Here is a 15,651-nt window from a genome sequence, read left to right as displayed (position 1 = left end):
CTCAAATGGGAGAGGAGACAAAGTGGCAAGATTTTTCTTAATGTTTCTGCAAGTTTATCAACGTTCCAGTACTCCACAGTAAACGTGTACCCTGAAAAGATCATCCAATTCCTAAGCAGTTAAACTCATAATCCCTATTAATGAAACTGTTATTCTGTGACATACAAAATTACTGATGAATTATCCCTTATTTTAACAAGTGTCTGTAGGCCAGACGCTTTCTTCTTCATTCCACATAAAAGTGCATCTGCAGTGGTGTAAAAGACAATTGATTTTAGAATTTTTTTCAAACTAAAATTATTTTACAGAAATAAAAAGTTTCTTCAGAATGTTAAACAACTCAAGCTACACCTTCTTTAATGTCTTTTGTTAACCTTGTTGCTTGTTTCTTTAGAAAAATAATAAACTACTATGTCTCAATTAGACTCTTTAAATCATGCTACTTCCTTACATAGGTCCATGTCAGTTCAAAAGTATCTGACATATAATACACATCAATTTCAGCCTTCCTTAAATTTGCTTCTTAGAACAGTGGCTATGGGATACTCAGTTCTCCTGCAGTCAGAGTGCCACCACTTTAACTCCAAACCCCAATTTCCAAAACTCTCTCCTTAGGCTAGCAGGTTGACACAATTTCAGCAATGTTAGTTCTGGAGAAAACGTGAATTTCAAAGACTTTGGAAGAATTGTCATTGTCTTGTTTAGAAGAAGATACAGGAATAAAATGAAACCATAACTTTGGTTTACAAAGTATAGCTTTTATTTTACAGACTGCTTAAATGAGTTTTCAAATATAGATTTTAAAAAGTCATGAGTGTTTCAATATATACATTCTGAAATAACATTATCACATTTACATTTGAAATACTTATTGCTAATATGTTAATATTTTTGTGTTTTGCCAAGTGTTACCTATTAACTACATTTTTAAGTGTTCAATAGTAATTAACCCATCATTGAAATACCACCTCCCAACATTCTCTAGTGCATATATGCTTTTGCAGGGATTCAGGAATTATTCTGATTTACAGGTTATGGAGAGCATAAATATGTCTGCTAGGCTGAAATGGGAGCTATACTTAAGTTACAGGAAAAAAAAAGCAGATAACCTACTGAAGTGGCACAAATAACTAAGGGAGAAGGTATTGATTCAGTCATAAAGGCTAACAAACTTATACACTTGGAGATCCAGTTTTAGTCTTCTCTTGGTCACAGCAACAATGTGAAACACCAGAAAGTTAATAACTGCACGGCACACAGCATTCTGGTATAATCACAACAATCTGGGGAATTCAAACAGATTGCAAAGGATTTCATGTGGAACAAACTGTACTAAAGAAGATTCTTTAATGAAATGTAATTTTTGAGTCACGGAGTACATCAAGTAATTTTGAGGAGAATCTTCAGGGCACATCCGGCATTTCTTTATACTGTTCCTCAATGAGTGCCTCAAGATGTGCCAAGGTAGTTTTATCCTTATTCAACCTGAATTTTAGCTTCTTTGCTGAAATTATCAGCAAAGGCACCAACTTGGAGGTGATTTCTCATCCTAAGCAAACTGTTCAGCCACAGCTTCTTTTGAGAAAGGCCAATGAAGTCAGAAAATGGTTTCAACTGACCCACATAGCAGAATATCACAAGTAGTGAGATTCCATTAATGATCTCTCAGTCTCTTGCTTTTTTTCCCCAGTGTCATTTTCAAACCAACCTTGCCACGTTTGTACCTTTCTACAACACTGCAACCTGAACTGGATAAATCAACCCTTCAAGAGTAGAAATTCCTTTAACAGCTTCATACAGACTCTAATGTGGCACTGAATAGCAGTATATGAAAACAGATTCAAAATGGGTTTTAATATATTTTTCACTTATGTTTTAGTTCTTCTCAAATCTGAGTATCACTGATTGCAATTACCATAAGAGAGCTGACTTATATGTAATTCTTGTTGCATCACTGCAAACACAGGATATTGCAAAAAAGATACAGTTTATCAGTGAAGCACTTTCATTTTCCAAAGTTAATTTACCTTTAAGTTATGAGGCAGAAAGAAGGCAACGTAGGTTAAATGTGTTACACAGAAAATCTAACTATGACCAGAATGCAGTTTTAGAGACAAGGAGGTTTAAAGGTATGGAATTCTTAGAGCCCTATGGAGTAATTTCAGCAGAACCAGAAATGAATCTGACAAGATGCAGCATAAAAACTGCAAGGATCTCATGATTCATTTTCATGGGGGAAGGCCTCAGGTTGAAACATGCTGCCTGTTCAAACTTTCCAGAACAGAACATGGAGGATCTTAGTTCTTAGAAACACCATGAGACAAACCACGTCATCCGTGTGATCCACGCAAAACCATTGTCTGCCAAAGCTCCAAACACATGAGCACTCAACAAAGGTTTCCAAAGGCTGGAATCAGTCTCTTCAGTCACTGAATGAAGATTCACTATCAGAACTGTCTTCTGCTTTGCCATCATCTCCCCAGGCAGGCACAGGGGCATCTGGGGTCCTGCAGGAACAAAAACATCCTGTGCTGTAAATCCAGCTGAGAGCACAAGCAGCTCAGCACGTAACACCACTGTCCTTGCATGACAACTGCAGGCACTTTATTGCCACAACATTTAACACATTAACTGTTTATGGTTCACAAACTCACACCTTTGTGGTATTGCTTCACCTGCAACTGGAAGGCAAACACTAGAAACTGTAACTCACTGGACATCAAAACTCTGTAGACACCAGTGTGAATGCAGGCCTTTGATGCCATCAAAAACGATGACAGATCGTTAAGAAGTGGCAAACACTTGTAGGAAGAGTTGAAAGCAGGCAATAATGATTAATTCAATTTTTTTTCATTCTTCGGAGGTTGTTGGGCTGAAAGGAACATTCTGTACACCATTGAGCAGTGTAAATAGAACATGAAAAAAATAAGACAGGAAATGAACAATATTGTATCCAACTAAAACTGCAGGGATAATTTAGTGAAGCAAAAAAGAATTACTCAGAGTGGAATTTGGCTAGAACATTGGGTTAAATTTGACATGCAAGAGCAGCCATGGGATTTTTACTGACTACAAATGATCACTCTTGTATTTAGTTTTAAAGAGAATATTTAGGATGGATCTTAACACTGTGGCAAAATGTTTGCTTGGGGAATCTACTGGAAATGAAGGTGAGAGAAGCAAGCCATCTAAAGACTAACATTACTGCCTGAAGATGCTGGCTCTCCATGAACTATCCCTCCTAAGCTTGTAATGAACTGGACATACAAGCAAATACAGAGCCTGATAAAGGCTGAAAGCGAGGTAGAAAATACAAACATAATTATACCTAATTATATCTGGGGGAAAATGACATTCAGAGAACCTCACTTCCTGTATGACAGTTAACATCTCTTGGATAAAATATTGGATTTTAAAGTAAGCTGACAGTTGTATTAATCATCCTGTTCTTATTTATCTTGGGAGTATAGAATTTCTTTTCCAACATTAGCTCTGTTTAGTATAATTTCTCTGTTGGGAACCCTAAGGTAACTTTGAAGTGTTCCTAAACATTTTTGGTGCAAAGATGAGAAGTGTGTGAAAGAACTGCAAAAGAGCCTTCTCCCTCCCCCCTGCACACCTCTAAAACAAATGAAGAAAGCATTTGCTTTCTCATGCAAATACCACTTCACAATATTATTCCTTGTTGCTGTGGTAATGACAAAACAGAAGAGCTGTGCAAAGACGTGATCTGCAGAGACCAGTGCAAAACCTCTCATTTATCAAGAAGATGATGCTGAATTCCTTCAGCTCATGAGAGCAGGACAAACTCTTCTGGAACTGAAGATAGGCAAGAGAAGAAGAAACAAAATAACAAATAACAAAATAAGAAAAAAAATTAAAGACAGGTAAACTGGGAGCTTGATAGAACAGGCAGTTACCCAACGCAGTAAAAAGCTGCGAAAGGAGCATTAACAGAGGTGGAAAAGCCAAGAGAAGAGTGTAGAAACAATATTGTATCATTAGAATTAGCACATCTACAGCCACAAATAACCCATGCTCAGCCAATGGCAAGGAGCTGGGGGAGTCTGCAGTAAGTGACTGAGCACACAGCCATGTGTACATTTTCCTAATTTTCTCTGGGACTGAGTGAGCAGACCCAAGGAAGCTGAAGACCCAAGAAATGCAGTGTGAATGGCAAGACACATATGAAAGAAGAAGCCTACAGTACCATGACAAGCAAGAAAATTGAAAAGCCACTGCTGACACCTTAACATGTTCCACATTATGCACCTTGCCAAATAATTAGTTTTCTTTAACCACTTTTCAAGCCAATAACATTTTAAAGAAAATCTGACTAAGCATTACTGTTGCACAGATCTTTGAAGATGAATTTTGAGATCTAACCCCAAACATATTCTGTGAGGCTCAATCCACAGTAATAATGTTTCTGTCTCAATGCAAAATAGGCAATCCAAAAGCAGACACTTTTTAAAAAACAGCTTTTGAAATTTTAACCTGTTATCTTTTTGTTTTATGTACTATAAAAATCCACCCAAACATGAAGAAATAGCAGCATTTATAGAAAGGTATGGACTTGAAACACAGCAAAAAATACAATACATTTAACATACATATAGAAAACCCACATTTGCTAAACCTATCTCCAACTTGCACAAGGTCTTTTTTTTATTTCTCATTCAATCAGTAAAGAAAACAAACGAGCCTAACTACTTTAGGCTTATCCAGACCAGAAAGTAACTGGGAGCTAAAGTGACTCATGAAATGATGATACTTCAGGTTTATTTTATTTAACAAGTAGCTAGTTTCAGAATAAACCTTTACAAAATGTAAAAGGACTTCATTGGAAATGAAAAATGGACTTTTTAATACCCTGACAGTTTCTGAAAAGAATGCAAAAATACTTCAAACATTTTGGTGACTATAAGGTAAAAATGAAAGTTAATACTTTAATCAGTTTAACAAATTCTGTGAAATAATACAGTAGAACTAAATTAAACGTCAACTGTAAAGTAAGACTGAAATTAACGTTTATGCCCAGACAAGAAGCTTTGAAAGTTACTATCTATTCTTAGTATTCTTTACATCAGATTAACTCAATGAACAGCCAAAATTTTGAACTGCTGACTTCAATTTACGCTGTCAATTTTGAAATCAAGTTAGACACTACATCTAGTGAGGGAATCTGGAAACTGTGTTGTCCCTCAAGCATTCAACAAAATTAGACTGAGTTTGCTCTTACTACTCTACAATAATGACATTTTCTTATCAGAGTGTTGAAAGCAAGTATCTGGGAAAAACCACACAGGGCACTGCAAATGGCTACTGACCTTTTATTTGAGTCCTCATTGCTAAATGCACATTGTCAGATGCTTGTTTGGCACTGCTATAGTTCAGAACACCTTGAACAACCTTTTCTAAGCACATGTTTTTCCAAGCTTTTTAAACACACACTTGCACTGCAGCCCTACTGGGAGTCACAAATTACTTACTCGAGAAGATCTGGATTTAGTCCCTCGGAAATCATTTTGTTTCGTATTGCCATTACAGGAACACCCTGTGTAGCAGGAGGAAGCATAATATAAAACTACTGGACACAAACAGGCGAGTTAAATAACACAGTTTAAACCACACTTTCATATAAATTTATGCATGTCACTTGTCAAACAACAGCATGGAACATTAATCTCAGTTCCCATCAATATGAACCTAGAAGCAAGAAATGATTGAGATTAAAAGCCCTTTTAATCCGTCTTCTATTTATGGCAAAACATCTAGATAAAGTTGCAGGGAGAGAAGAATCAAGACTGGATAGAAATACTTGCAATTTGTGCACCCAAAATTATGAAGCTGACATTATCTGAATGGGTAAGAATGTGGAGAAAGCACAAAGTAGCACTAAGACAGCAGAGAAATTGTGCTAGGAAAGACTTGGGCATGCTGAAGGTCTACCCAAGTGAGAGGAGAAAACCAGGGAAGTGCATCTGCTACCACTCCAGAAGGATCTTGTAAGGCAGTGCTAAAAGTTGGAGAAGTCTAAAAAGCATGGAGAAAAAGGCAAACAGGACATGAGAACAGAAGCACAATTTAAAAGTGAATTCTCTGAATACAGATGCTTGTGCAGTCAGGCTTGAATCTTCTGTGACTTGTGGACAGATTTCAGCCAAATATGTACATGTTAAAAAAATTCCTTCCCTTCATTGCAAGTCCTTCCACAGCTTCTTCACTTTATTTTATTCATCAACACCTAAACATCCTCTTATCTTGGATCACATATCCAAGACCCACGTCCTCTCATGAGATACATTCCAACAAACTGCTCCTATGTTTCCACTACAGTTGCTCAAAGGCAACTTGTTGCTTTGCCATCTCCTGTTGGAAACCATCAGAAATACCATCTGGATCACTCCATGCCAATATAGGATATGGGAAAAAAACCCCAAACCAAACGAGGATACAATTTCTGATTCAAAAGGAACAAAGTTACTGGTGGTCTAAGAAATTCGAAATGAAAAGTGGCGTAGGACTAGTATCTTTTGTCCAAAAGCAAGTAAAATAGTGCTAAAATAAAGGGCAGGCATGACTAATGTTCCAGAGAAAGACATGATTCTAGTGACAGCTCCAAGATAAGAATCACAATTAAGGCTTGTGCATGAGCACTGTGGAACAGCACACACACAGGTAAATAGTTGTACCAAACCATCAGAAATAATGTCAAAAAAGGTCACTCAAGTAAGCTGCAATGTAATACCTTGAAATAAAAGAATATCTCATTACTTCACAACTAATGTGCATTACAAAGGTGAATATTTTGAATATTTATTTGAGTATTTCATGACGGTTTAAAAATTCAGTTATTCTAGTATAAATCTGGACACCAGGGATTGTGTGTCTACACACCATCGTGTACTAATGCTTTTCCCCTGCTTGACTGCTCTTAGGGTACTTTCCCCCACCTCAGAAGTCACTGATGAGTTGTTTATACATCAATTCAAACCAGGTAAAAACAGAATGGAATCAGATCAGGCACGGCAGAATTCATATTTCATTTCAATCAAAGGGAATTTGGTATAGGACTTCTAAGAATGGGTTGGTTTTATGTTCACACTTGGTGTATGTTTTATTCTAACACTGTGTGCATTAAAATCTGCGAGAAAAAAAAATCCTCTCAGTACCCTCATATATCACAGATTCACAAAACTAATCTGAAGTTTAATCAAAATGCTCTTTAGACTTCTTATCTGAAGGAAAACAATGAAGATTGTATCTATATCTGTTTATAATACAATCAGGGCATTACAATTACTTTATCTTTCATGCTTCCTAAATTTTAATCTGCAAATATGGTACTGCTTTTGTGTGATTTCTTGGAATATTGTTGTAAATTTTAAGAAGTAAGAATTTAGTATCCTCAACTGCACTCCACCAAAATGAGTTTGTCACAATTTCATGGAAGAACTACTTTTAGTTTAGAATGGTGCTCTTTTATACTACAAACATTGTGAGTAATAAATAATTTATCAGTTCAAACAAATCTTCAGCTAAAAACTTAATTTGGGTAAATAAATGACACTAACTGAAATACTTGACCGGACAAGGAGACAAGTTTGGCAAATACAAAAACACATATTAATTTGTAGTATGTTAGTTTGACTTTCCTACCACACTGTTTACAACTGGCAGAGGAGTCACCAGGAACTGCCAGTACACAGGAGAAATGTGGAAAGTGAGATCTCACTCCTCTAGCAGTCACAAAAAAAAAAAAAAAATTCAAAGTAATTAGACCATCCAGCACTTTCAAATCCACTTTGAAGTCTGGCATTAAATCAATACAGTAACATAGTGTTCTACTCTCTGCTACTATCCCACTGCTAGGTTTTCCAAGTGGTTTGTAATGAGCTACTCATAAAGTTCCAATTTGTGATTCAAGTGAAAAACAAGGTTTGGAACACCATTCAAGGGATGAAGCAGACCAATTGTAATAATTTCTCTGAAGACTGAGTGCAACCATGAAGTTAGTTTTCACATAAGCAACATTTTATTAATACTATGATATAGTCATACTTTCCAGAATTATAATATGTATTTTAGAGGAAAATTTCCACAGACAAATTGAAAATAAATTGAAATAAACTCTTTGTTTCCAATCTCATTTTTAAATTTGTGGATGTGAAATGACCTCTTAAAAATACCAGAAATAGTCTCCCATTCAACTTCTCATTCCTTCATTAGATTTCACACATGTATTGAGATTACAATCATTTATTTCCTATTTATCTGTAGCACAGACCACAGATAAAGATGTAAACAAAACCTGCATCACAAATAACAGGAAACTGGAGTGGAACCAGATAGTGAAGCAATCCTTGTATCTCTATTTTGGTCCTTACAGAAATATCAAGTACTCCTTGTTCTGGACTATACTTGCAAAGCTGTATTTTGTACCCTCCAGTAAAATCAGGCTATAATCAGTCTGTATGCAAGGAATGACTCCAATTTGCCAGGACAACTCCACTTTCAGTGGCATCTTCTGTGCCTCCGGCTAATATCACTTTGCATTTACACATTTCACACTTCAGTTCACAAGTCTACCAGCAGAATTTTGTAGAAAGATCCTGCCAGAAGCTGTCTGAGGGAATATACTACATTAATTCATTTATTAGAGAAGATGTGCTAGAATATTATGATGTTATCCTACCTTAAAGACTGCTGTTGTAATGTATGTTTTCAGACATTAAAGGTTCACTTACAGCTGTGTGGTACATTCCACCAAAAAATAACATGCTAGCCAAAGAATGACATGAGAACTGACTTACCACTTGTACCATTTTGAGGTATCTGGCATATCTTGGATCCTTGGCCACAGTTGTGACATTTTCTGTTACTACCTCCGTTTTCTGTAACCCTTCTTCTTGTGTAATATTCTGCTGCATGTGAAGAACAAAGCCTTTAATGGTTAGGTGCCCACACCACAGCCATGGAGAGAGTCCAAACAATAAAACTGGGTATTTCAAGGTAAAGTGCAACTCTTCCGCATCAAGATTATTCTGATCCATACTATAAAATTAGAGGTTTCCTAGATGTAAGAAATCACAAATCCAGCTATTTTGTTTTTCACTGTTACAAGAGTGTCTTTCTACTTTTAGATACAATTTGAAGTTATTGAACAACACATAAAAAACCAAATAACCCTGTTAAGTTGCATTTAATAAATATCACAGTATTAAATGTGAACAATCTTTTTATAAAAAAAATTTATAAGAAGTATATCTATAGATCTCCCCCAGTAGTCCAATGCCCTTTTCCCTCAAAGTATTTGATTCCCTGACAAAGGTTTCATGCATATCATGTAACTTCTAAACTATACTTTTGAGTATAAATCATTACTCAAAGGCTAATGTAATGAAATCAAAGATTCCTTGTAAGTATTTAATTTAAATGAAATGAAAAATGACAAGAAGCTCTTGTACTTTTAAAAGAACACAGAAAACTGTATTTTTTCTACAAAACTACCCACGTGGAAGTGTGGAAATATATGAACTTTATATACTTAAATATACTTTATATACTTCCATATCTGAGAGGAGGAACATTTTAAAGAAAATGAACTCATGGTGAGTCATTCCCTAATGTGGCTGGAACATGCAGTGTTGTCCAGCATCTCCCCTGCTGCAAATCAGAGTTACAATCTTTGACAGGCAAGCAAAAGCAGTAGAGTGCTCCAGCTACTGCTCTTCCACAGCAATTTCCACCAAATAAGAGAATGAACAGAGATCAGAATTGAGGATTCCATTAGAAGAAACTGTAAGGGGAAACCAGGAAAAGAACTCCATCTATAAATGGGCCTGAAAGCCTCACTTAGTTAAGTGGTGACCATGGGATTCAAATGTCTGGGTTAAAAAATCAACCAACCACACACAATAAATTCCTCAAAATGACAACAAGTTAGTTGCAGGGGTAGTATTTTAATGCTGATTGCAATAAGATGGCCTTTACTTTATGAGGAGGATAATATACAGAAAACCTTCAATGTAATAAACTCTAGAATTAAGCATGCTAGAAATTCCAATTTGAGTTAAAAGCTCACATTCTGAAGAAAGGAGAAAAGAGTGGCAATGATGTGATTTGAACTGTTATTTTCATTCATGACCTTCCCAGCACCCTGATGTAATTCCTGTTCATATTTTAGTGTGATTGAAGGAAGGAGAAATTTAGCATTAGATTTTAGTTCTAATTATTTAAATCACATAGTTAATAAAGGGTATAGCCTTTTTTGTTTTAAGTCACTTGTTAAAACAGTGCCAGTAGAGAAAAGCCTAGTCTTAGACTTTTACAATTGATTGCTCACTTCCAATAGAATTGCTTCTTGTATCTACTGCAAATGACATTAAAAACTTGACCTGGAGAGCTCTATTCCTCCAAGGTATGAGTTATGCTGCATTACTTACTCCAGGCTGAGGTGATCCAGCTGTCTGTTGATCTGTAGCAGCCTGTGCCACAGGACCATTTGTAACACTGTTCACATTTGCACTGGACACTTCAAATTTGACATCTTCTAGGCCAGGAATTGAGGATAACTGAATGCAAAAAACATCATCAAAATAAGCAATGAGCACTTCATAAGACTACACATACAACAAAATCTGCACCACCCTGCTTACCATTTATTGTCCAGGTAGGTTTTACATTAGCAGAATTGTAACTTTCTGCCCCTAGTTTTGGTATTTTGATTGGGGGAAAAAATCTTTCTATCCAGCTGCCATCTACAATAAACACTTTCACTGTTAACACAGGGCTGCAGAGCAGGAAAGGCTTCCACACCTTCCCAGCATTTTGCTACTGCATTTATCAACCACAAGAGAGCCATGCAATCTCTGCTACTTCCCCTGCAGTGAAAGAAATCATGGCAAGAACAGCTCTATCACCTAACAGATGGGAGACTGGTTACAAATTTTTGGATTTTCTACATCTTTCACTTTTTTTAAGGAAATGATGTGAGTGGATATTAAAAACACCACAAATCTATTTGAAGGAAATTCTATTTAACATGATTATGAAGAATTCTGCAAAAATCATCAATTCAAATAATTTCTAAATATTTTGAAATAAATAAGAGTTAGTAAGCTCTGTTTGTATTATTACACTATTTTTTCCCCACAAAGATCTTAATGAACGTTTTCAAAATATCCCACCCTTGTTCCCAGAAAAGCCAACTGAAACTGCCTCCATCATTATTGAAAGAAGAACTCGTTAAAATTTTATAGTGGGTGATTGATTGACTTTGGGATTTTGATGGTTTTTTTCCTAGTAAATGAAATACTATATTTCCAATCTAAGACCACAGGTTATATCTTTTTCTTGTTTCAGCTACAGAAGATAAATCAAGCTAATTTACATTAGCTTAGATCCAGTTCAGGTCACATTTCAATAACAAAAGGATTTACAAGGCTTCTCTCTAGTTACTTACATCAGCTGAAGTCCTTACAGTGTAGTAACATACAAAGATACTTTTGTTTTACAAAGAGGGAAAGAATTTCCTTATTAGCCTTTGTATGGCAAAAAAGTGTTCCTTTCCTGTTCCACATGCTTAACAAACTCAAATTTTCCACTACTGTTGTTTCCTTTCTTCTGTATCAAATACATATTCAAATGTTACATAGTACAAGTAGTAAGGCATTAACTAGGGAAGAGAGTTAAAGACAGAATTTCTGATATCAGGATTTGATATCAGGATTTTGATATCAGGCTCCTTCAAATCACTATGAAAACTTATTTGCTCAATTCAGACTCTAAAAAGGAAGCTAGTTCACATAATCTAGGAGGCTGTCACTGTTAGCAGATTAAGTCAATATCCATACAAACCTTCGCATCCAGAATATTGAGTGTGGTTTCAATTTGTTGGATACGGAGGGAGAGTGCTGACAATTTCTACAACAGAAAACAATTAGGATGTGAAAACACTCCCCTGTGCACTTGGACATATAAAAGAGTTTGCAGCTAGTTTAAAAAAAAATCACTGTTTTTAGCTTCTCCCTGCTGAAGGCAGAGTACAGCGTAAATGAGATTATCACATTACGAAATGAATGAAGCAATGACAACCCTTTTTAGAACAGTAGCTACAGTGGTAGAAATTTAAAATAATTTTACTCTGCAGTTGGTTTTCCCATATAATGACAGAAATGAAGACAGACTATTTAGAAAAGAAAGCCAAAGTAAATAGGGTATTACTTTGGGCAACTGGAGAATAATGGTAGACACATTGTACTCTCCCAGTTACTGAAAGATCTTTCTTCAAAGCTTTTTCCAAATGTGGAAGATGAAAAGACATGATGTGTGTGTATGCAACTGAGCAAATACAAAGAGAAAATCTGATAATTAATACAGCAGGTGATTCAAAGTTCTATACAGTCAAAATCCACAATGAATCAGAACTAACCAGACACTTTATATGCTCCAGGCGTACCTCAATCAAATTTTGACTTTTTTTTTTTAAATACAACTTAAGTTTTTCTAAATTACTCCATAAGAACTGCCAGTCTTTTAACTAATCACTACCATACTCCACCAGACCTGTCCAAGTGAAGTTGGCTAGAGTGCTGGCTGGCAGATACGTACCATTCTGACAGCTTTCTGGCACCTTGGCAAGATTCTGCCTGGCTCTGAAGCAGAACTTTAACACCCTAAGAAAATGGCAGTTCTGCCAATATGCTAGAAAAAGTAGGAGACTGACAGGAGTTAGTCTTTTTGGATAGAGCACTGACTTGTTTACAGATGGTCCTTTGTTCACGAAGAAGAGTCAGCTCCTATTGGAAGGAACTAAGTGTTCTACATTTAACTGGATAAGGGGGAGGAAAGATGTACAAAAGACAATTATGCAATTTTATGGGTCTATTTGACTAGACAAGAGCCAAGAAATTTAGAGTTAAGGGTGTCAGCCCTGATTTTGAGTTTCTTGGCTTCTGTTGACTTACACTGCGACCTTTCACATTAAAAACACTTCTGTACTTCATGAATACGAAAAACTTCTCAAGGAGTATATAAAGCAACTATTTAGTCTCTTGAATAACAGCACATTTTGGTTAACTAATAACTGTTTTATTAGGCAGACTTCACAGTGCTGCTGTGTGCTCAAGGTGGCTTTAAATATACGTGTTCTGATTTCCAGAGGGCCCGTGGAAGAGGGAATACTGATATCAGGTGACAACTGACTCTTGGACAACTGACAACAGCATCATCAGGCGGTCACACTGTCCCACCTATTAAGTTACAAGTTTAGAAACCTAGGAAAAATGACTTTTTTTCCTCTGAAGCTCCATATATTCATGTAATAGCAAATCTTATACTTGTCAAGCGTCTGGCTCTAAACTTCACCAACAAATAACAGAATTTCTCAGATTACATGGCTTAGTCTAATTGGATTTGACTGCTGCTCTGGCTCAGCTGGCTAGAGCTGTATAGCATTCTTTGTTGAATAAACTAATGAAAAAGTACAAAAAACCTCTGAAGACAAAAAGGTGACCCTCAAAGCCACATTAGAAAACACCCTTTTTACAAGGAGGACTCTTGTCCTGTTCAGTGGACAATTCTAATCTTGTTGGTCTGGTGTATTTCCATTGACTCTAAAGTCATCACATAAACTTACTAATCCTAAATATTTTTATTTTTCTCTCTTTTTGCAGGAAACTGAAGTTAAAGGCTTCATGTTCTATACTAATCACTTGCCAAAAATGTCCTTTTTTCAACAAAAAAACTATTTGCATTCAGTGCTTAGCGTATGACTCTCTTAAATTAAAGGTGATAAAATCTGAAAGTAAGTTTTTAATGGACCACAAGAACATGGCATCCTTCTTTCATAACAACATCAGAGCCACAGATGAAGCTGCTCAGAATAAATTCCCTGTATCAAAAAGTTCAAAGTCTGTTCCAAATGCAAAAGTTTAAGAAAACAGGACGGAGCGTGGCACAATCAGGAGTTCATGTGGATCCCTTGGGGAAAAATTCTGTCTTAAGCACTTACTAAAGAGAAACCTTCAACAGAAAGCAGACTACATTTTTGGTTTAGGCTACCACTATTACTGCATCAAAAACGTTTAAATGACTGGTTGCCATTTCTTGAATTTCTTTTAATTGTATCAAGGGACAGCTAGGAAAATAATAAACATACCTCTTCACAAACAGTAGAAAAGCGGTTGAGAAACTGCACTGTGTGAACCACAAACTGGTTTAGAAATGCTACAGTTCTTTTCTGCTGAATAGCAGGAACCTGCATTTAAAAAGGTAAGAAAATTAGGTTACACTTCAATGTCAAGTTTCACATTTGGATTGAAATATCTGTTAAAAATGCATATTTTTAAGAAGAAATTATTTGGAAATCTGTCTTTTGTGTGCCTGCTATGAATGCATACATACACAACCCCTTTTCTAATACACATATGCACTCATACAAATCCTTTGCCACTAAAAATCTACTAACACAACAGCTGAGAATTTACAGGACACATAGAAAAGGCAACAAGACCCAAGAAATGAAGGACTGTTATCTTAAAGAAAACACCTTCAGATAAAATTGTGAATATTCCTGAAAATCAAAAGGAAAAACAAACTTGGCCAACCATACTAATACTCAGTTACAACTAATGCCATGATGAAAACTGAAGTGTAGTGATGTTTCTAAGTATTTAGTGGCTGCCCTACTGGTTCTCATTTGCAAGGCCAGACTATCCTAAAATGATCAAAAGTTATACTCCAAATCAGTTTCGATGTTCAGATACTTTTCAGACTAAAATGCAGAATCTTATATTTGCCAAAAAGAATGGTGGTCATAATGTAACACAGAGTTGGCGTTTTTATTTAAACCATTACAGAAGACTGGATTCGGGAATTCGCACACAAAAGTTTATGTACAAAATTTTAGTGCCTTAGGGTTAATAACCTTGGACAACTGCTTTCAGTCTTAACCTTCGCAAAGGAAATCAGCCTATGAAATTGTCACTGATTTAAGTGGAAGACTTACAAGAAATATTATCGGCAGCCAAGATTCTGCTGCACTTTTTTGGTGAATACAGTGACCCTCTGGTCTTCACCTCTTCTTTAGCTGCTAATTTATCAGTGCTTTCAATACACAATTCACTATGGCCATCTTAAAACATCCTTTTTGTGAGACTTTTGTTGTCACTATCTCGAGCCTTCAGCCTGTGCACTATACAACAGCACCTGCTGAAGTTTAATTCTGTGGTTCCAAAATTTGCCAAACAGAAATTTGCATTTGCTTATGACTTCAGCAGAAGTCTGTGGGGCGGCACAGAACATGGAAGAATCACTGGGTGAACTGGAACTGTCCGGTCTTTACGCTTTCTATTGAGAAAACTAAGTTTAAAAAGAAAGTTTCTACAACATTTAAAGAAATTAATACACAGCTTTGCACAGGATTTGCCTCCCAGATCGATGTTTGAAACGGCTTAGTCTTTAAATACAAAGTTATCGCAGAGCTTCCAGGAGAACAGCTGGAGGCACAGGTAAGGACCAGAGCCCGCTCGTTCCCGGGTGCGAGGGCGGCACCGCCCCCGCATGGGGAGCTCCCCTCGCCCGCAGCCGCCGGGCCGGGCCGGGCCGGAGCCCAGGGAACGCGGGGCTCGCCCAGCACCAGGGCCA

At 36.5% G+C, this 15,651-nt stretch overlaps 1 protein-coding gene across 1 annotated transcript; it reads right to left on the bottom strand.

Annotated features, from left to right (window-relative positions):
• Window positions 1–737: 737 nt before the first annotated feature.
• WASHC3 (WASH complex subunit 3) lies at window positions 738–14,303 on the bottom strand. The gene is made up of 6 exons (XM_014307036.2): window positions 14,165–14,303; window positions 11,863–11,928; window positions 10,449–10,577; window positions 8,817–8,927; window positions 5,493–5,557; window positions 738–2,507 (listed from the first exon to the last, which is right to left on the bottom strand). Exons 1-6 carry the CDS (start codon window positions 14,267–14,269, stop codon window positions 2,423–2,425), a joined length of 561 nt encoding a protein of 186 aa, XP_014162511.1. The 5' UTR covers window positions 14,270–14,303; the 3' UTR covers window positions 738–2,422.
• Window positions 14,304–15,651: the final 1,348 nt, after the last annotated feature.

This window comes from Geospiza fortis, unplaced genomic scaffold, assembly GCF_000277835.1.
Source record: "Geospiza fortis unplaced genomic scaffold, GeoFor_1.0 scaffold10, whole genome shotgun sequence".
In the NCBI taxonomy this organism is placed as follows: domain Eukaryota; kingdom Metazoa; phylum Chordata; class Aves; order Passeriformes; family Thraupidae; genus Geospiza; species Geospiza fortis.
The sequence above is the reverse complement of the archived record's forward strand: the minus strand, read 5'-3'. Positions and strand labels throughout refer to the sequence as shown.